General features: G+C 41.4%; 1 protein-coding gene across 1 annotated transcript in view; it reads right to left on the bottom strand.

The window, feature by feature from the left end:
- The window catches only part of PHF12 (PHD finger protein 12), a gene marked incomplete in the record, with an annotated part of 410,674 nt that overhangs the window by 228,204 nt on the left and 159,011 nt on the right, over positions 1-23,459 (bottom strand). Inside the window, 1 exon segment of the mRNA XM_053706179.1 lies at positions 734-851. Within this exon segment, the coding sequence (XP_053562154.1) occupies positions 734-851 (118 nt within the window).

Genomic DNA, 23,459 nt, shown 5'->3' with positions numbered 1-23,459 from the left:
TGAAAATAACCTGTGCAACATTTCTCTGCAGAGAAAAAAAGGCACCAGTTGGTCTCTTCAAATCACATACTTCAAAATTATGAATAAACTTATCCCATAATAATATGTGCCAATAAAAATGTCCCCATATGAATCCTCATAGTAATCAAGGATTATCATCTTTTGTTAAAAAACAAAAGGGATCTAGAAGGCGGATTTAAACCCATGAGTGCTGCTGTCCGTTACCTAGAAGGCAAAGGCACTTACCTTAGATCCTATTGCATAAGAGATGCTGATCCTCAAGGTGTGACAGGCACTACCCTTCCTGTCATGGACCTGTAGGAAAGGAAAGAACAAAGTAACCAACTCTGGCTTTCTACAAAGGGGTAGTAAAAAGTGTTAAAAGTAAAGCAAAGGACTGCCTTGCCACCTTTTAAATGCTAAAAGCCGCCACTACTCTTACTCAAGAGATTGACGTGGACACAGCTAGACTAAAATTAAATTCTTCAGACACTAACTTCGCACAACCTACATTGACTGAGGCAAAGAGAATGACTGGGGGTTATGGGTAAGGCAGTTACACTTAACAGCTTTCCTGTGGTGCTCTTTGCCTCCTCCTGCTGGCCAGGAGTTGAATAACCCACTAGTAATTGGAATGACGTTGTGGACTCTGCATGTCATAGGAATGAAATAATCTTAAGTGGTGGCAGCAGAGTTTGGTGTGGGGTGCATTAAAGTGGCCTTATTTCCTCACCGATTACAAGTGAAGCAGATTTTAGCTGGCAAAGGAACAAGACCATTGTGATCTAATTCATGCTGTGCTTTTTTGGCATTTTTCCCTGTTTCTTCTTTTCTTCGCCTTTTGCTGGTACCTGTAGAAGAAAGTTATTAAAGTTTAAAAGTTTTTACAGTTGTGCAAAACCCTGCTCGACAGTGGATAACTACTAGATGTCCAAGTAAGTTTTTAACTCATCTTTACTTCATGGGGACCAAAATGTGCTACTTTGATATTCACCAAAGGAAAACAAGTGAAACATATTGCTTTAATATTGCATACAATTTTCAAATTTGTACACTTCAAAGGCTAGGCTATAAAGTAACCTGAAGACGCTCCACAACAAAATGAATAACAAATTATGCTTAACTGGTAATTTTCTTTTCTTCAGATGGAAAGAGTCCACAGCTGCATTCATTAATTTTGGGAATTAAGAACCTGGCCACCAGGAGGAGGCAAAGACACCCCAGCCAAAGGATTAAATACTCCTCCCACTTCCCTTATCCCCCAGTCGTTCTGCCGAGAAACAAGGAACAGTAGAAGAAATATTAGGGTGAAAAGGTGCCAGAAAAACAAAAAATTACGGCCAACACACAGAAAAATACGGACGGGGAGCTGTGGACTCTATCCATCTGAAGAAAAGAAATGTATCAGGTAAACATATTTTATTTTTCTTCATAAGTAGAAAAAAAAATTTATGCTTACCTGATAAATTTATTTCTCTTGTGGTGTATCCAGTCCACGGATTCATCCATTACTTGTGGGATATTCTCCTTCCCAACAGGAAGCTGCAAGAGGACACCCACAGCAGAGCTGTCTATATAGCTCCTCCCATAACTGCCACCCCCAGTCATTCGACCAAAGACAAGCAAGAGAAAGGAGAAACTATAGGGTGCAGTGGTGACTGTAGTTTAAAAAATAAATAACACCTGCCTTAAAATGATAGGGCGGGCCGTGGACTGGATACACCACAAGAGAAATAAATTTATCAGGTAAGCATAAATTTTGTTTTCTTTTGTAAGGTGTATCCAGTCCACGGATTCATCCATTACTTGTGGGATACCAATACCAAAGCTATAGGACACGGATGAAGGGAGGGACAAGGCAGGCGCTTAAACGGAGGACACCACTGCCTATAAGACCTTTCTCCCAAAAACAGCCTCCGAAGAAGCAAAAGTATCAAATTTGTAGAATTTAGAAAAGGTATGAAGCGAAGACCAAGTCGCCGCCTTACAAATCTGTTCAACAGAAGCCTCATTTTTAAAAGCCCATGTGGAAGCTACTGCTCTAGTGGAATGAGCTGTAATTCTCTCAGGAGGTTGCTGGCCAGCAGTCTCGTAAGCAAATCGGATTATGCTTCTTAACCAAAAAGAAAGAGAAGTTGCCGAAGCCTTTTGGCCTCTCCTCTGTCCAGAGTAAACCACAAAGCAAGCAGATGTTTGACGAAAATCTTTAGTGGCTTGTAAATAGAATTTTAAAGCACAGACCACATCAAGATTGTGTAATAGACGTTCCTTCTTTGAAGAAGGATTAGGACATAGTGAAGGAACAACAATCTCCTGATTGATATTCTTATTAGATACCACCTTAGGAAGAAACCCAGGTTTGGTACGCAACACTACCTTATCAGCATGGAAAATGAGATAAGGAGAATCACATTGTAAAGCCGATAACTCCGAAACTCGTCGAGCCGAGGAGCTAGCTACCAAAAACAGAACTTTCCAAGACAACAGCTTGATATCTATGGAATGCAAAGGTTCAAAAGGAACCCCTTGAAGAACTATAAGAACTAAATTTAGACTCCATGGCGGAGCAACAGGTTTAAACACAGGCTTGATTCGAACTAAAGCCTGACAAAACGCCTGAACGTCTGGAGTATTAGCCAGACGCTTGTGCAAAAGAATAGACAGAGCAGAAATCTGTCCCTTTAAGGAACTAGCCGACAATCCCTTCTCCAATCCTTCTTGGAGAAAAGATAATATTCTAGGAATCCTGACCTTACTCCATAAGTAACCCTTGGATTCATACCAATGAAGATATTTACACCATATCTTATGATAGATTTTCCTGGTAACCGGCTTTCGAGCCTGAATTAAGGTATCAATGACCGATTCAGAGAAACCACGCTTTGATAAAATCAAGCGTTCAATCTCCAAAGCAGTCAGACGCAGAGAAATTAGGTTTGGATGGTTGAAAGGACCCTGAAGTAGAAGGTCCTGCCTCAGCGGCAGGTCCATGGTGGACAGGATGACATGTCCACCAGGTCTGCATACCAAGTCCAGCGTGGCCACGCAGGTGCTATCAACATCACCGAAGCTCTCTCCTGCCTGATCTTGGCAATCAGACGAGGGAGCAGAGGAAACGGTGGAAACACATAAGCCAGGTTGAAGGACCAAGGCGCTGCTAGAGCATCTATCAGCGTTGCCTTGGGGTCCCTGGACCTGGTCCCGTAACAAGGAAGCTTGGCGTTCTGGCGAGACGCCATGAGATCCAGTTCTGGTTTGCCCCAAAGTTGAATCAACTGAGCAAATACCTCCGGATGGAGTTCCCATTCTCCCGGATGAAAAGTCTGCAGACTTAGAAAATCCGCCTCCCAGTTCTCGACTCCTGGGATATGGATAGCTGATAGATGGCAAGAGTGAACCTCTGCCCATAGAATTATCTTTGAAACCTCCAACATTGCTAGGGAACCCCTTGTTCCCCCCTGATGGTTGATGTAGGCTACAGTCGTGATATTGTCCGACTGAAATCTGATGAACCTGACCCCAGCTAGCTGAGGCCACGCCTGAAGAGCATTGAAAATCGCTCTTAGTTCCAGAATGTTTATAGGAAGGAGTGCCTCCTCCTGAGTCCACGAGCCCTGAGCCTTCAGGGAGTTCCAGACTGCACCCCAGCCCAGAAAGCTGGCATCTGTCGTTACTATAGTCCAATGGATAAACAGAGGTATATCCCAGCGCCAAGTAAACCTTAATTGCCTGAGGTGGTGATACCTAGCTACCACCTATTTAAGAACAAATGTAAAGAGTATGCCCAGGCGCCAACAGTTGGAGGCTAAGGTAAAAGGTACAAATTTATTAATAACAGTGACAAATTTGTTACATAAAAGTCACTAACAAAATTTATAAAAAGCTTTAAAAAATTTAAAAAAGCATGGATCCACGCTAGAATAACATAAAAGCATTAAACCAAATCTAACACAAGGTAGGTTGTAAGCACTAGTTAGATTTGGTTTAATGCTTTTATGTTATTCTAGCGTGGATCCATGCTTTTTTAAAAATTTTAAAGCTTTTTATAAATTTTGTTAGTGACTTTTATGTAACAAATTTGTCACTGTTATTAATAAATTTGTACCTTTTACCTTAGCCTCCAACTGTTGGCGCCTGGGCACACTCTTTACATTTGTTACTATAGTCCAATTTGGCCCGCGGAAGCTCATCCCCTTGGACTGATGAAGCCGACATAGCCACCAGAGAAGAGAATCCCTGGTTTCTTGATCCAGATTTAGTAGAGGGGACAAATCTGTGTAATCCCCATTCCACTGACTGAGCATGCAAAGTTGCAGCGGTCTGAGATGTAGGCGGGCAAACGGTACTATGTCCATTGCCGCTACCATTAAGCCGATTACTTCCATACACTAAGCCACTGAAGGACGAGAAGTGGAATAAAGAACACGGCAAGAGTCTAGAAGTTTTGACAATCTGGCCTTCGTTAGGTAAATCTTCATTTCTACCGAATCTATCAGAGTCCCTAGGAATGAAACTCTTGTTAGAGGTGATAGAGAGCTCTTTTCTTCGTTCACCTTCCACCCATGGGACCTCAGAAATGCCAGAACAATGTCCGTATGGGACCTTGCGATTTGAAAAGTCGACGCCTGCATCAGAATGTCGTCTAAGTAAGGGGCTACTGCTATACCTCGCGGCCTTAGGACTGCTAGGAGGGACCCTAGAACCTTCGTAAAGATTCTTGGTGCTGTGGCCAACCCGAAGGGAAGAGCCACAAACTGGTAGTGCCTGTCTAGAAAGGCAAACCTGAGAAAACAATGATGATCTTTGTGTATCGGGATGTGAAGATAAGCATCCTTTAAGTCTACTGTAGTCATATATTGACCCTCCTGGATCATAGGAAGGATGGTTCGAATAGTCTCCATCTTGAAGGATGGGACTCTGAGAAATTTGTTTAAGATCTTGAGATCTAAGATTGGTCTGAATGTTCCCTCTTTCTTGGGAACCACAAACAGATATGAATAGAAGCCCTGCCCCTGTTCCTCCTGCGGAATTGGGTGGATCACTCCCATAACTAGGAGGTCTCGAACACAATTTAAGAATGCCTCTCTTTATCTGGTTTGCAGATAAATGTGAGAGATGAAATCTCCCTTTTGGGGGAGAGGTTTTGAATTCCAGAAGATAACCCTTGGACACAATTTCCAATGCCCAGGGATCCTGGACATCTCTTGCCCAGGCCTGGGCGAAGAGAGAGAGTCTGCCCCCTACTAGATCCGTTTCCGGATCGGGGGCTGCTCCTTCATGCAGCAGCAGCAGGCTTTTTGGCCTGTTTCCCCTTGCTCCAAGCCTGGTTAGGTCTCCAGACCGGCTTAGACTGGGCAAAAGGTCCTTCTAGTTTTGTATTAGAGGAAGTTGAAGCTGCGCCATTCTTGAAGTTTCGAAAGGGCCGAAAACTAGACTGTTTGGTCCTTAATTTGTTGGACCTGTCTTGAGGAAGGGCGTGACCTTTTCCTCCAGTGATGTCAGAAATGATCTCCTTCAGTCCAGGCCCGAATAGGGTCTGTCCTTTGAAGGGAATGTTGAGAAGTTTAGACTTTGAAGTCACGTCAGCTGACCAGGATTTAAGCCATAGCGCCCTACGTGCCTGAATAGCAAAACCTGAATTTTTAGCCGTTAGCTTGGTTAAATGAACAACGGCGTCAGAAACAAATGAATTGGCTAGCTTAAAGGGCCATTATACACTCAAAAAAATATAGGCTATTTAAATTAAGCACCAAAAGAAGATAAAGTTTGTAATTGGCAAGTATTAGCAATTTTGCTGCTAAATCCTAAAAATTATTATAAAGTTTCTAATCCTCTCAGTGAATGAGAATACGAACGTAATCTCCACTAGCTTTCGAGCAAGGCTTTTTCTACACTCCCTATCTAGTGTACTTTACAGCCAGCCCCCATGCTGGGGCTGTCTGTGTAATAGATAAGCCTGTCACAAATCCCCTCACCTCTCTCAGCCGTTTCTTCCTGACTATTTACACTGGCTGGGCACAATCTCACTCCCCCCTGACTCTCTCCTCCCGGTAAGCATTCAGTAGACACAAGGGGAATATTCCACTTACAGCTCTGTGAAACATGATCCTGAGATGTTTTACAGAGCTGTGTGTGAAAATATTCAGAGTGCCGTAGTGATGACAAAGAGGGAGTCAGATATATGCACAGTTGCACTGTTTTTTTATATGGGCAGATGTATTTTACATGTATATCAGCTGAGCGTGAGAGATGTAGAGCATTTCATTGCACATGAGCTAAATCACACGGATTCTACCCCAGCAGTGTCTCAGTTTTATCTGCACCTCGGCAGCATCCAGAGCTCCGCCCCCAGCTTTACAGCTACAATATGAATTTTTATGAGGCGGCAAGAGAGTGGGAGTAGCTGGGGGCGGAGCTCTGGATGCTGCCGAGGTGCAGATAAAACTGAGACACTGCTGGGGTAGAATCCCTGTGATTTAGCTCATGTGCAGTTTGTTACAGATACAATGAAATGCTCTACATCTCTCACGCTCAGCTGATATACATGTAAAATACATCTGCCCATATAAAAAAAACAGTGCAACTGTGCATATATCTGACTCTGACTCAGAGTTGCTACGACCTCCCTGAGCAATATGCGGAGGTGCTCAAGCTTAAATTTAAATGTAGACATATCAGAATCAGGTTGAAATATCTTCCCTGAATCAGAAAAATCACCCACAGATTGAAGCTCCCCTGCTTCAGCTTCAGTACATTGTGAGGGTGTATCAGACATAGCCACCAAAGCGTCAGAGAGCTCTGTATTTATTCTAGTCCCAGAGCTGTCTCGCTTTCCTTGCAATCCTGTCAGTTTAGATAATACCTCTGTAAGGGTATGATTCATAACTGCCGCCATGTCTTGTAAGGTATACGCAATGGGCGCGCTAGATGTACTTGGCATCCCCTGAGCGGGAGTTATAGGTTCTGACACGTGGGGAGAGTTAGACGGCATAACTTCCTCCTTGTCAATTTCATCTGGTGATAAAAAAATTTAAGCCAGAATATAGTCTTTGTAATCTATAGTAAAATCAGTGCATTTGGTACACATTCTAAGAGTGGGTTCCACAATGGCTTCTAAACATAATGAACAATGAGTTTCCTCTATGTCAGACATGTTTAAACAGACTAGTAATGAGACCAGCAAGCTTGGAAAACACTTTAATAACTGAACAAGCAAAAAATAAAAACGGTACTGTGCCTTTAAGAGAAAAAAAAAACAATCACAGAAACTGCATAACAGTGAAAAAAGCAGTAAATTCTATGAAATGTTTACAGTGTGTATAATAGACTGAAATAGCATTGCACCCACTTGCAAATGGATGATTAACCCCTTAGTTTCAAAACCGGATAAAAAAACCAATATAACTGTTTTTAAACAGTCACAACCAACTGCCACAGCTCTACTGTGGCTCCTACCTGCCCATACGACTTTGGAAGGCACAAAAACCCTTTAGAGGGGTCCTATATGACAGGGGACTCCTTCAGGGAAGCTGGATGTCTCAAGCTGCAAAAACTACTGCTCAATTAAGGCGCGAAAATAGGCCCCTCCACACATGTACTCACAGTGAGAGGGCCTTAAAAAACTATCCCTAGGCAAAATATAGTCAGCCATGTGGAAAAACTGGGCCCCAGAATAAAGTTTTATCACCATTTGTAAAAAAAAGTTAATATACATCAAGCAAACGTTATATCTATTAAGTAATGAGAGTAAATAACAAAAATATTACCCTTTACAGCAAGCATGATACCAGTCGTTATTAAATCACTGTAATCAGGCTTACCTTAAATACATCAGGCACTGTCAGCATTTTCTAGCTTATCTCTCTAGAAAAATTTAAAACTGCACATACATCAGAGCAGGTAATCCTGTACGCTATTCCCCCAGCTGAAGTTACCCATCTCTTCAGTTATGTGTGAGAACAGCAGTGGATCTTAGTTACAAACCGCTAAGATCATCAAAAACCTCAGGCAGACTCTTCTTCAACTTTCTGCCTGAGGCTAAAATAGTACAACTCCGGTACCATTTGAAAATAAAACTTTTAGTTGAAGATAAACTACATTAATTCACCACATCTCTCTAGCTACTTCCCTTGTCGAGAGCTGCAAGAGAATGACTGGGGGTGGCAGTTAGGGGAGGAGCTAGATAGACAGCTCTGCTGTGGGTGATCCTCTTGCAGCTTCCTGTTGGGAAGGAGAATATCCAACAAGTAATGGATGAATCCGTGGACTTGATACACCTTACAAGAGAAATGTGAATTCTTAGCCGTTAGCTTGATTAAATGAAAAACGGCGTCAGAAATAAAGGTATTAGCTAACTTAAGAGCTTTAATCCTGTCTAGAATATCATCTAACGGGGTCTCCACCTGTAGAACCTCCTCAAGAGACTCGAACCAGAAAGCCGCTGCAGCAGTGACTGGGGCAATGCATGCAAGAGGCTGGAGAATAAAACCTTGTTGTATAAAGATTTTCTTAAGGAAACCCTCTAATTTTTTATCCATTGGATCTAGGAAAGCACAACTGTACTCGACGGGGATAGTTGTACGCTTAGCTAGGGTAGAGACTGCTCCCTCCACCTTAGGGACCGTCTGCCACGAGTCCCGTGTTGCGGCATCTATAGGAAACATCTTTTTAAAAGCAGGAGGGGGAGAGAACGGTACACCTGGTCTATACCATTCCTTAGTAATAATTTCTGAAAACCTCTTAGGGACTGGAAAAACGTCAGTGTAAACAGGCACTGCAAAGTATTTGTCCATTCTACACAATTTCTCTGGGACTACAATAGGGTCACAGTCATCCAGAGTCGCTAAAACCTCCCTGAACAACAAGCGGAGGTGTTCAAGCTTAAATTCAAACGCTGTAATTTCAGAGTCAGACTGAAGTAACGCCTTCCCTGAATCAGAAATTTCACCAACAGATAGAAGCATATTTTGAGGGTATATCGGACATAGCTACTAAAGCGTCAGAAAGCTCTGTATTTGTTCTAGCCCCAGAGCTGTCTCGCTTTCCTTGTAACCCTGGCAGTTTGGACAATACCTCTGTGAGGGTATTAGTCATAACCGCCGCCATGTCTTGTAAGGTAAACGCATTGGACGCGCCAGATGTACTTGGCGTCACTTGAGCGGGAGATATAGGTTCTGACACATGGGGAGAGCTAGGTGGTTTAACCTCCCTTTTGTCAGTCTGAGAATCCTCTGGTGATAAATCTTTAAATGCCATAATATGGTCTTTATAACTTATAGAAATATCAGTACATTCGGTACACATTCTAAGAGGGGGTTCCACAATGGCTTCTAAACATAATGAACAAGGAGTTTCCTCTACGTCAGACATGTTTAACAGACTAGTAATGAGACCAGCAAGCTTGGAAAACACTTTAATAAATGTGAAACAGCAATTAAACAAAAACGGTACTGTGCCTTTAAGAGAAAAAAACTACCACATAAACTGCAAAACAGTGTTAAAAGTAGTAAACTCTACAAAATTTTTACAGTGTGTATAAGGGACTAAAGCAACATTGCACCCACTTGCAAATGGATGATTAACTCTTTAGGCCCCAAACCAGATTTGAAAAACGTTAAAACCGTTAATAAACAGTCAAACACACTGCCACAGCTCTGCTGTGGCTCCTACCTGCCCTTAAACACGATTTTTGCAGGAAAAAACCCTCTATAGTGGTCCTAGATGCCAGAGGACTCCTTTAGGGAAGCTGGATGTCTCAGTCTGAATATCAACTGCGCATTTAGAGCGCGAAAATAGGCCCCTCCCACCATGCACTCTATGTCAGAGGGACTTAAAGTACTCCTAGGAGTAATCTGACTAGCCATGTGGAAAACTAGGCCCCAAATAAAGATTTATCAACCTCAGAGAAAAAACGTTTTTTTCTATAAACCATGCAAACGTTTTGACACTAAGGTATTAACATGAATATTACCCTTTTTTGTAAGCATGATCCCAGTCGTCGTTAAATCACTGCATCAGGCTTACCTCAAATATACAAGGCTCTGTCAGCATTTTCTAAACCTTATCTCTCTAGAAATAAATATACTGAACATACCTCAAAGCAGGTAACCTGCAAACCGTCCCCCCAACTGAAGTTTTCTTTCCATACTCTTCAGTTATGTCTGAGAACAGCAATGGACCTTAGTTACAAACCGCTAAGATGATCAAACCTCCAGGCAGATTTTTCTTCTAATTTCTGCCTGAGAGTAAAACAGTACAACGCCGGTACCGTTTAAAAATAAACTCTTGATAAAAGGTAAAAACTACACTAATTCACCACATCTCTGTTACACTTCCTATCTTGTCGAGAGTTGCAAGAGAATGACTGGGGGTGGCAGTTAGGGGAGGAGCTATATAGACAGCTCTGCTGTGGGTGTCCTCTTGCAACTTCCTGTTGGGAAGGAGAATATCCCACAAGTAATGGATGAACCCGTGGACTGGATACACTTTTACAAGAGAAATCCACAGCTGCATTCATTACTTTTGGGAAAACAATACCCAAGCTATAGAAGACACCAAAGGCTAAAACGGGAGGGTACAAAAGGCGACCCATTCTGAGGACACCAGGCCTGAAACCACAATCCAATAAAAATCCTGCTTCGTCCGAAGCCAAGAAAACATTTGAAAGGAAAAAAGGCCCCAAGGACACTGATCCGCAGATAGTCCACAAGCCTTGCTTGAAACCGCAGAACAGACTCCACTGAGCCAACACTTCTCCAGGAGACACCATCGCCTCAAGGTCGGTCCTCAACCATACCCCCTTACAAGAGAAAGGGAAACAACATCCGAAAACTCCCAAAGAGAAGAGGACCCGGAGGAACAAACAAGGATTCCCGGAGGACCCTAAACAGGATTCAATCAGATCCAAAATAAAAAATGAAAAAGCCCAAAAAGCGAGGCAAGCTCACAGAGACCCTAAGGGTTCCTGAAACAAGGGAAGGCAATGCCCAGACCCCAAATAGTACAGAACCCCAAGGTTGAGACAGGGAATCAGAACAGAAAATAAATTTTCTCCGAAAAAAAACAGAGCAACTGCCCCGAAAGAACGTCTGAAACCAGAGTCCCCAGGAACTCGGAATATCGAAATATTTTCAAGCTAACACGTGCATCAAACCCAGAGAGCAACCTCTGAACATGCTGCAGTCATACCAGGATGACTCTGAAAATAAAATACACACGTATCTGGAACAACAAGGAGCTCAGAACCTCAAAGAGGCTCAACATACCTCCACGATCCGAGGAGAAACAACACATCTCAGATCCTGTTTCAACACCGGACCAGCTCAAGCAACAGGCAGGCCTGAAAAAAAGGGGAACAGAAAAGTACCCCAACCACCAGTCCCCAGATAAAAGGGCGGAATGGGATGGTCTAAGAAAGCCTAACAGAGCTCGGGTGCCATCCAAAAGTACCCGCAAACAGGTACACCCAAGGAGGACCCTATAGAGATAGGCCAAAACAAAGCAGAAAAGCCCTATGAAATCTAGCCTAACACTATATGCAAGTCTCAATACAGCACCTACAAGCACTCCCAAGGAGAACCTCATAGAGATAGGCCTAAAAAGGCAGAAGAGCCCTATGCTCTAACATGGAGACTGCAACCACAGACGGAACAGAACAATCCCAGAAGAGCGCACAGCTCTCCTTACCGGATAAACGACCTGTTCCAACAAGGACAGGACCACCACCCTCCAGAGAGAGGAAAACCTCACCTCTTTAGTAAGGCAAAACACCCCCCCCCCCCCCAAGGGACGGGCACAAACAGCGCACAAGGCTAAAGCCCTAATTTGAGTCGAACGAAAACCATCCAGGCGCCACTGATGACTACAAAAAGGAAACTCCCCAAGAAGGGGAGAACAAGGCAGGCCATGAGGAGCTGAAGTACACAACACTCCTGGCTAAGCTGCTAGTAGCTAAACTGTTGAGACCATAAGTTATAGCCTATGTTCCCTGGAGAATGGGAGCTCTCGAACCAGCCACAGGATCATATAAATCCATAAAAATAACAGATAAGGCCATGAAGAAAAAGTACCCACACCAACATGGGATCCAGCTAGTGAAACCATGGGGCTAACCACCAAACAGACCAGCTGTCTTAGGCCCAGAAGATCCAGACAAACAAAGGCCCGAGCCCTAGAATTGTTTAGATAAAATACCCCAGGGAACACCATACCCTGTCTGAATATAAACAGACTACACAAGGGATAAGAATAACCCATAAACAGGGTCTCAAGATAAATCCCAACCCAAAGGTATGAGAACACCCCTTACCAAGGTCCAACTCCAAAGGAGCTAGGGCACGACAGATCCGCTAAGATTCTAAGCCCAACAGGTGTACCCCAAATCTCCAGGACCCAGGGAAAACATTGGGGACAAAGTCACCGAAGAGAGAGGTAACAAAGGCTAGTCTCCATAATCTCCTCAAAGTAGAAAACCAGAGGACTACATCCAAGGATAAAAAATGTACAGCATCCCAAACCCCGGAAACAGCCCCAAGAAAGAGCCAGGATAAGGAGACCACATAACCTATCATTCCTAATAAGGAACGACTAACCCTCAGAGTAGGAAAAGACCACAAGGTCAACCTCTAAGGAGAAAAAGACAAAGTCCAGAGATCTTGACCCAAAAGAAGAGTCCTCAAAAAGGAACAAGTCTAAAAGGACAATTCCAATAGCCCTAGAAGGGCAAGACCGCCCAAATCCCAACGATATCGGAACCAACGGAGTGTGATTCACTAGAACTCCACCGAGACCCAAACGACCAGCTCAAGGGCTGCTGAGGACTGAACCAGTCCCCCATGCCCCACAGACCCTCAGGTCCTCTCAGAATGCTTAGCTGACACTTGTAAAACAAGCTAAGAAAAACACAAATAATAAAGCAAGCACTCAGTGCCCTAACCGGACCAGCCCAGTAGAACAGGCGCCACGTTTGTGAAAGAAGCCTCAAGACAGGAGCTGCATCCAATCAGAACCAGTATGAACCAGAGCCATTACTGTTAAGGCCGCAATATTCTCCCCCAGGGAGGGAGAAATAAATGACAGACAACACATAGGACTAAACGTATCCCCAGAACAACTTCCGTAGAAGTAACAGTGCGATCAAGAAATTGCGAGTATCGATTCCAGAAGGAAAACTCCTGAAGTAATATGAAACCAAACATGAGCTTTGAAATTATATAAAAGTCATCCTAACCGGATTAAATAAAAGAAACCCCGTAGGTTTTCGCCTAAAAGGAACAGACACACCAGCAGGAGCAGCCTAACGGAACCCTGCTCATCCAAGCTCAGATTGAAAAGGATACTAACTGTCATGTGTAATCTGGGCCGATTCGTATTCACTACAATAAGTAGAATCTGATTTAGAAACCACTTCAATCTCAACATCAGAATCCTCCATAACTGGGATATGAATACAAAAAATAGACCAAATTTGAAAAAATCTAAATGGCACCTTACATTCACAATGGCTGGGGCACTCACCACCTCCTATGCACCAGACACCAGCGGACCAGAATTTCTCTGTCACCACACGGTCAGGAATGCGGAACTGGAGTCAACAACGTGACCACACCCGGTCACAAGGTAAGCCGTACAGTGCAGAAAAAGGAAATTTATGCTTACCTGATAAATTGATTTCTTCTACGATACGAGCCCACGGATTTCATCCTTACTTGTGGGATATTATCCTCCTGCTAACAGGAAGTGGCAAAGAGCACCACAGCAGAGCTGTATATATATAGCTCCTCCCTTCCCCTCCACCTCCAGTCATTCGACCGAAGGTTATAGGAAGAGAAAGGAAAAGCTAAAAGGTGCAGAGGTGACTGAAGTTGCAATTATTAAAAACTTTAATCTGTCTTAAATTGACAGGGAGGGCCGTGGACTCGTCGTATCGTAGAAGAAATCAATCAGGTAAGCATGAATTTCCTTTTCTTCTACAAGATACGAGTCCACGGATTTCATCCGTACTTGTGGGATACAATACCAAAGCAACAGGACACGGATGAAAGGGAGGGACAAGACAGAGACCTAAACGGAAGCAGGGATGTGCAATTCCTATCGCCCGGGGCATGCAGTTCTTTGGGCCGGGCATGTGTTTTTTTTTACATTTAGCCCTGCTGCGGGCAAGTAGACCACAGCAAGGCTAAAGCTTTTTTATTTTATTTTTTTATTTGTTATTTTTACAGCGGCCAGCAGGGGGTGCGGCGGTACATACTTGTCAATGTGTTGCTTGCAGGAGCGCTAATAAGGTGCCAGGGATCTGTTAAGTATAAGAGCGCAGCGCTGGGGTTGCTGTGGTTATTTAACGGCGGTTGTTTAAACTTTTTCCGCACATTTTAGTTTCTCTATCTCAAATGAGATACAAAAAAAATGTAGCATAGGTTTTTCGCTTCAGTGTCGCCTCGAGTCACTGAGAAGAAGCGCGGCAACATGTAGATGGCAAGTAATTTTTCCATTCACCTAATCTTTTGCCCCTGCTGTGTGCACCGCAGGATCCTTGAATTGTAATCCTAATAGGTTCAGTGTTGTCTCCCCTCCTCTCTACCGGAACTCCTGTAAAGCTTGTGCCTCCATTGTTCTTACTGAGGGATTCCCCTCTTTGCTGACAGTGCAAAGAGGGGAATCCCTCAGTAAGAACAACGGAGGCACAGTCAAGAGCTCCGGTAGAGAGGAGGGGAGACCACATTGAACCTACCTACAGACGGTGTGAAAATGTTTTGCTTGGGGTAGTGGAGATTGGTGAGAGCTGTGTAGGCATAGCGGACTGCTCTTCCTAGCTGTAGATCACATTCTCTGTGGGTCAAATACTTTGCTTCTTTTGCTAAGGAAGATGCACAGCCACATAGGGGAAATTTGCCTTCACCACAGAGCAAGATTATATATATATATATATATATATATATATATATATATATATATATATATATATATATATATATATATATATATCATAATTTATGTAAGAACTTACCTGATAAATTCATTTCTTTCATATTAGCAAGAGTCCATGAGCTAGTGACGTATGGGATATACATTCCTACCAGGAGGGGCAAAGTTTCCCAAACCTTAAAATGCCTATAAATACACCCCTCACCACACCCACAATTCAGTTTAACGAATAGCCAAGAAGTGGGGTGATAAGAAAAAAGTGCGAAAGCATATAAAATAAGGAATTGGAATAATTGTGCTTTATACAAAAAAATCAAAACCACCACAAAAAAGGGCGGGCCTCATGGACTCTTGCTAATATGAAAGAAATGAATTTATCAGGTAAGTTCTTACATAAATTATGTTTTCTTTCATGTAATTAGCAAGAGTCCATGAGCTAGTGACGTATGGGATAATGATTACCCAAGATGTGGATCTTTCCACACAAGAGTCACTAGAGAGGGAGGGATAAAATAAAGACAGCCAATTCCTGCTGAAAATAATCCACACCCAGAATAAAATTTTAATGAAAAAACATAAGCAGAAGATTCAAACTGAAACCACTGCCTGAAGTACGTTTCTACCAAAAACTGCTTCAGAAGAAGAAAACACATCAAAATGGTAGAATTTAGTAAAAGTATGCAAAGAGGACCAAGTTGCTGTTTTGCAAATCTGATCAACCGAAGCTTCATTCTTAAACGCCCAGGAAGTAGAAACTAACCTAGTAGAATGAGCTGTAATCCTTTGAGGCGGAGTGTTACCCGACTCAACATAGGCATGATGAAATAAAGATTTCAACCAAGATGCCAAAGAAATGGCAGAAGCTTTCTAGTCTTTTCTAGAACCGGAAAAGATGACAAATAGACTAGAAGTCTTTCGGAAAGACTTAATAGCTTCAACATAATATTACAAAGCTCTAACAGCATCCAAAGAATGCAATGATTTCTCCTTAGAATTCATAGGATTAGGACATAATGAAGGAACCACAATTTCTCTACTAATGTTAGAATTCACAACCTTAGGTAAAAAATTCAAAAGAAGTTCGCAGCACCGCCTTATCCTAATGCAAAAATCAGAAAAGGAGACTCACAAAAAAGAGTAGATAATTCAGAGACTCTTCTGGCAGAAGAGATGGCCAAAAGAAACAAAACTTTCCAAGAAAGTAATATAACGACCAAATAATGCATGGGTTCAAAAGGAGGAGCTTGAAGAGCCCCCAGAACCAAATTCAAACTCCAAGGAGGAGAAATTGACTTAATGACAGGTTTTATACGAACCAAAGCTTGTACAAAACAATGAATATCAGGAAGATTAGCAATCCTTCTGTGAAAAAGAACAGAAAGAGCAGAGATTTGTCTTTCAAGAAACTTGCGGACAAACCTTTATCTAAACCATCCTGAAGAAATATAAGTCTTCCAGACTCTATAATATATCTCTCTAGATACAGATTTACGAGCCTGTCACATAGTATCAATCACAGAGTCAGAGAAACCTCTTTGACCAAGAATCAAGCGTTCAAACTCCACACCTTAAAATTAAGGTTTTGAGATCCTGATGGAAAAAAGAACCTTGAGACAGAAAGACTGGTCTTGACGGAAGACTCCACAGCTGGCAAGAGGCCATCCGGACAAGATCCGCATACCAAAACCTGTGAGGCCATGCTGGAGCTACCAGCAGGACAAACGAGCATTCCTTTAGAATATTGGAGAATACCCTTGGAAGAAGAACTAGAGGCGGAAAGATATAGGCAGGATGACACTTGTAAGGAAGAAATAATGCATCCACTGCCTCCGCCCGAGGATCCCGGGATCCGGACAGATACCAGGGAAGTTTCTTGTTTAGATGAGAAGCCATCAGATCTATTTCTGGGAGTTCCCACATTTGAACAATCTGAGGAAATACCTCTGGGTGAAGACCATTCGCCCAGGTGCAACGTTTGGCGACTGAGATAATCCGCTTTCCAATTGTCCAAACCTGGGATATGAACCGCAGAGATTAGACAGGAGCTGGATTCCGCCCAAACCAAAATTCAAGATACTTCTTTCATAGCCAGAGGACTGTGAGTCCCTCCTTGATGATTGATGTATGCCACAGTTGTGACATTGTCTATCTGAAAACAAATGAACAACTCTCTCTTCAGAAGAGGCCAAGACTGAAGAGCTCTGAAATTGCACGGAGTTCCAAAATATTGATCGGAAATCTCACCTCCTGAGATTCCCAAACCCCTTGTGCCGTCAGATACCCCCACACAGCTCCCCAACCTGTAAGACTTGCATCTGTTGAGATTATAGTCCAGGTCGGAAGAACAAAGAAGCCCCCTGAACTAAACGATGGTGATCTGTCCACCATGTCAGAGAGTGTCGTATAATCGGTTTAAAGATATTAATTGAGATATCTTTGAGTAATCCCTGCACCATTGGTTCAGCATACAGAGCTGAAGAGGTCGCATGTGAAAACGAGCAAAGGAGATCGCATCTGATGCGGCAGTCCTAAGACCTAAAATTTCCATGCATAAGGCTACCAAAGGGAATGATTGTGACTGAAGGTTTTGACAAGCTGAAATCAATGTTAAACTTCTCTTGTCTGACAAGGACAGAGTCATAGACACTGAATCTATTCTAGAAACCTAAAAAGGTTACCCTTGTCTGAGGAATCAATGAACTGATTGGTAAATTGATCCTCCAACCATGAACTTGAAGAAACAACACAAGTCGATTCGTATGAGATTCTTCGAAAATGAGAAGACTGAGCAAGTACCCAGATATCGTCCAATAAGGAAATACCAAAACCCTGTTCTCTGATTACAGAAAGAAGGGCACCGAGAACCTTTGAAAAAAATTCTTGGAACTGAGGCTAGGCCAAACGGTAGAGTCACAAAACTGGTAATGCTTGTCTAAAAAGAGAATCTCAGACACTAAAAGTGATCTGGATGAATCGGAATATGCAGATACACATCCTGTAAATCTATTGTAGACATATAATGCCCTTGCTAAACAAAAGGCAGGACAGTCCTACAGTAACCATCTTGAATGTTGGTATCCTTACATAACGATTCAATATTGATAGATCCGGAACTGGTCTGAAGGAATTGACCTTCTTTGGTACAATGAAGAGATAAAATAAAACCCCAGCCCCTGTTCCAGAACTGGAACAGGCATAATTACTCCAGCCAACTCTAGATCTGAAACACATTTCAGAAATGCTGAGCCTTTGCTGTGTTAACTGGGACACGGGAAAGAAAAAAATCTCTTAGCAGGAGGCCTTAACTGAAGCCAATTCTGTACCTTTCTGAAACAATGTTCTGAAACCAGAAATTGAGAACGGAATTGATCAAAATTTCTTTGAAGAAAACATAATCTGCCCCATACCAGCTGAGCTGGAATAAGGTCCGCACCTTCATGGGTACTTAGGAGCTGGCTATAGGTTTTCTATAAGGCTTGGATATATTCCAAACTGGAAATAGTTTCCAAACTGATACCGCTCCTGAGGATGAAGGATCAGGCTTTTGTTCCTTATTGTGAGGAAAGGAACGAAAATGATTGAATTTACCTTAGATTTTTTTATCCTTTGGTAAAAAAGTTCCCTTCCTTCCAGAAACAGTTGAAATAATAATTTATTACCCTGGAAAGAAAAGGAAAGCAAAGTTGACTTAGAAGACATATCAGCATTCCAAGTTTAATCCATAAAGCTTTTCTAGCTAAAATAGCTAGAGACATATACCTGACATCAACTCTAATGATATCAAAAGATGGTATCACCAATAAAATTATTAGCATGTTATAGAATAATAATAATGCTATAAAATTATGATCTGTTACTTGTTGCGCTAAAGCTTCTAACTAAAAAGTTGAAGCTGCAGCAACATCCGCTAAAAATATAGCAGGTCTAAGAAGATTACCTGAACATAAGTAAGCTTTTCTTAGAAAGGATTCAATTTTCCTATCTAAAGGATCCTTAAATGAATTACTATCTGCCGTAGGAATAGTAGCACATTTAGCAGGAGTAGAGACAGCCCCATAACCTTAGGGATTTTGTCCCAAAAAAACTCTAATCTGTCAGATGGCACAGGATATAATTGCTTAAACGTTTAGAAGGAGTAAAAGAATTACCCAAATTATTCCATTCCCTGGAAATTACTTCAGAAATAGCATCAGGGAGATTAAACACTTCTGGAATAACTACAGGAGATTTAAAAACCTTATTTAAACGTTTAGATTTAGTATCAAGAGGACCAGAATCCTCTATTTCTAATGCAATTAATACTTCTTTAAATAAAGAACGAATAAATTCCATCTTGAACAAATACAAAGATTTATCAGCATCAACCTCTGAGACAGAAACCTCTGAACCAGAAGAACCATTATCAGTATCAGAATGATGATGTTCATTTAAAAATTCATCTGAAAAAAGAGAAGTTTTAAAAGACTTTTATGTAAACTAGAAGGAGAAATAACAGACATAGCCTTCATAATGGATTTAAAAAATAAAATCTCTTATGTTTATCAGGAACACTCTGAAAATTAGATGTTGACGGAACAGCAACAGGTAATGTAACAGTACTAAAGGAAATTTTATCTGCATTAATAAGTTTGTCATGACATGCAATACAAACAACAGGTGGAGAAACAGATACCAAAAATTATAGCAGATACACTTAGCTTGGTAGCTCCAGCACTAGACAGCGATTTTCCTGTAGTATCTTCTGACTCAGATGCAACTTGAGACATCTTGCAATATGTAAGAGAAAAAACAACATATAAAGCAAAATTGATCAAATTCCTTAAATGACAGTTTCAGGAATGGGAAAAAAATGCCAAAGAACAAGCTTCTAGCAACCAGAAGCAATGAAAAAATAAGACTTAAATAATGTGGAGACAAAAGCGACGCCCTTATTTTTTAGCGCCAAATAAGACGCCCACATTATTTGGCGCCTAAATGCTTTTGGCGCCAAAAATGACGCCACATCCGGAACGCCGACATTTTTGGCGCAATATAACGTCAAAAAATGACGCAACTTCCGGCGACACGTATGACGCCGGAAACGGAAAAACATAATTTATGTAAGAACTTACCTGATAAATTCATTTCTTTCATATTAGCAAGAGTCCATGAGCTAGTGACGTATGGGATATACATTCCTACCAGGAGGGGCAAAGTTTCCCAAACCTCAAAATGCCTATAAATACACCCCTCACCACACCCACAATTCAGTTTAACGAATAGCCAAGAAGTGGGGTGATAAAAAAGTGCGAAAGCATATAAAATAAGGAATTGGAATAATTGTGCTTTATACAAAATCATAACCACCACAAAAAAAGGGCGGGCCTCATGGACTCTTGCTAATATGAAAGAAATGAATTTATCAGGTAAGTTCTTACATAAATTATGTTTTCTTTCATGTAATTAGCAAGAGTCCATGAGCTAGTGACGTATGGGATAATGACTACCCAAGATGTGGATCTTTCCACACAAGAGTCACTAGAGAGGGAGGGATAAAATAAAGACAGCCAATTCCTGCTGAAAATAATCCACACCCAAAATAAAGTTTAATGAAAAACATAAGCAGAAGATTCAAACTGAAACCGCTGCCTGAAGTACTTTTCTACCAAAAACTGCTTCAGAAGAAGAAAATACATCAAAATGGTAGAATTTAGTAAAAGTATGCAAAGAGGACCAAGTTGCTGCTTTGCAGATCTGGTCAACCGAAGCTTCATTCCTAAACGCCCAGGAAGTAGAAACTGACCTAGTAGAATGAGCTGTAATTCTCTGAGGCGGAGTTTTACCCGACTCAACATAGGCAAGATGAATTAAAGATTTCAACCAAGATGCCAAAGAAATGGCAGAAGCTTTCTGGCCTTTTCTAGAACCGGAAAAGATAACAAATAGACTAGAAGTCTTACGAAAAGATTTCGTAGCTTCAACATAATATTTTAAAGCTCTAACAACATCCAAAGAATGCAACGATTTCTCCTTAGAATTCTTAGGATTAGGACATAATGAAGGAACCACAATTTCTCTACTAATGTTGTTGGAATTCACAACTTTAGGTAAAAATTCAAAAGAAGTTCGCAACACCGCCTTATCCTGATGAAAAATCAGAAAAGGAGACTCACAAGAAAGAGCAGATAATTCAGAAACTCTTCAGCATGCTGTAGAAGAATAATAATATCATGAGAATCACGATGTGTTACTTGTTGCGCTAAAGTTTCCAACCAAAAAGTTGAAGCTGCAGCAACATCAGCCAAAGATATAGCAGGTCTAAGAAGATTACCTGAACACAGATAAGCTTTTCTTAGAAAGGATTAAATTTTCCTATCTAGAGGATCCTTAAACGAAGTACCATCTGACGTAGGAATAGTAGTACGTTTAGCAAGGGTAGAAATAGCCCCATCAACTTTAGGGATCTTGTCCCAAAATTCTAATCTGTCAGACGGCACAGGATATAATTGCTTAAAACGTTTAGAAGGAGTAAATGAATTACCCAAATTATCCCATTCTTTGGAAATTACTGCAGAAATAGCATTAGGAACAGGAAAAACTTCTGGAATAACCACAGGAGCTTTAAATACCTTATCTAAACGTTTAGAATTAGTATCAAGAGGACCAGAATCCTCTATTTCTAAAGCAATTAGTACTTCTTTAAGTAAAGAACAAATAAATTCCATTTTAAATAAATATGAAGATTTATCAGCATCAACCTCTGAGACAGAATCCTCTGAACCAGAGGAATCATCAGAATCAGAATGATGATGTTCATTTAAAAATTCATCTGTAGGGAGAGAAGTTTTAAAAGATTTTTTACGTTTACTAGAAGGAGAAATAACAGACATAGCCTTCTTTATGGATTCAGAAACAAAATCTCTTATATTATCAGGAACATTCTGCACCTTAGATGTTGAAGGAACTGCAACAGGCAATGGTACTTTACTAAAGGAAATATTATCTGCTTTAACAAGTTTGTCATGACAATCAATACAAACAACAGCTGGAGGAATAGCTACCAAAAGTTTACAGCAGATACACTTAGCTTTGGTAGATTCAGCATTTGACAGCGATTTTCCTGTAGTATCTTCTGACTCCGATGCAACGTGAGACATCTTGCAATATGTAAGAGAAAAAACAACATATATATAAAGCAAAATTGATCAAATTCCTTAAATGACAGTTTCAGGAATGGGAAAGAAATGCCAAAGAACAAGCTTCTAGCAACCAGAAGCAATAAAAAATGAGACTTAAATAATGTGGAGACAAAAGTGACGCCCATATTTTTTCGCGCCAAATAAGACGCCCACATTATTTGGCGCCTAAATGCTTTTTGGCGCCAAAAATGACGCCACATCCGGAACGCCGACATTTTTGGCGCAAAATAACGTCAAAAAATGACGCAACTTCCGGCGACACGTATGACGCCGGAAACGGAAATAGAATTTTTGCGCCAAAAAAGTCCGCGCCAAGAATGACGCAATAAAATGAAGCATTTTCAGCCCCCGCGAGCCTAACAGCCCACAGGGAAAACGTCAAATTTTAAGGTAAGAAAAATGTTAAATTAAAATGCATTATCCCAAATATGAAACTGACTGTCTGAAAATAAGGAAAGTTGAACATTCTGAGTCAAGGCAAATAAATGTTTGAATACATATATTTAGAACTTTATAAACAAAGTGCCCAACCATAGCTAGGAGTGTCACAGAAAATAAGACTTACTTACCCCAGGACACTCATCTACATATAGCAGATAGCCAAACCAGTACTGAAACGAGAATCAGCAGAGGTAATGGTATATATAAGAGTATATCGTCGATCTGAAAAGGGAGGTAAGAGATGAATCTCTACGACCGATAACAGAGAACCTATGAAATAGACCCCTTAGAAGGAGATCACTGCATTCAAATAGGCAATACTCTCCTCACATCCCTCTGACATTCACTGCACGCTGAGAGGAAAACCGGGCTCCAACTTGCTGCGGAGCGCATATCAACGTAGAATCTAGCACAAACTTACTTCACCACCTCCATCGGAGGCAAAGTTTGTAAAACTGAATTGTGGGTGTGGTGAGGGGTGTATTTATAGGCATTTTGAGGTTTGGGAAACTTTGCCCCTCCTGGTAGGAATGTATATCCCATACGTCACTAGCTCATGGACTCTTGCTAATTACATGAAAGAAAGAATTTTTGCGCCAAAAAAGTCCGCGCCAAGAATGACGCAATAAAATGAAGCATTTTCAGCCCCCGCGAGCCTAACAGCCCACAGGAAAAAAAAGAGTCAAATTTTTGAAGGTAAGAAAAATGTTAAATTAAAATGCATTATCCCAAATATGAAACTGACTGTCTGAAAATAAGGAAAGTTGAACATTCTGAGTCAAGGCAAATAAATGTTTGAATACATATATTTAGAACTTTATAAACAAAGTGCCCAACCATAGCTTAGAGTGTCACAGAAAATAAGATTCACTTACCCCAGGACACTCATCTACATGTTTGTAGAAAGCCAAACCAGTA

The sequence above is a fragment of the Bombina bombina genome, chromosome 3, assembly GCF_027579735.1.
Source record: "Bombina bombina isolate aBomBom1 chromosome 3, aBomBom1.pri, whole genome shotgun sequence".
Taxonomy (NCBI): Eukaryota; Metazoa; Chordata; class Amphibia; order Anura; family Bombinatoridae; genus Bombina; species Bombina bombina.
This window is presented reverse-complemented; position numbering and strand designations above follow the sequence as displayed.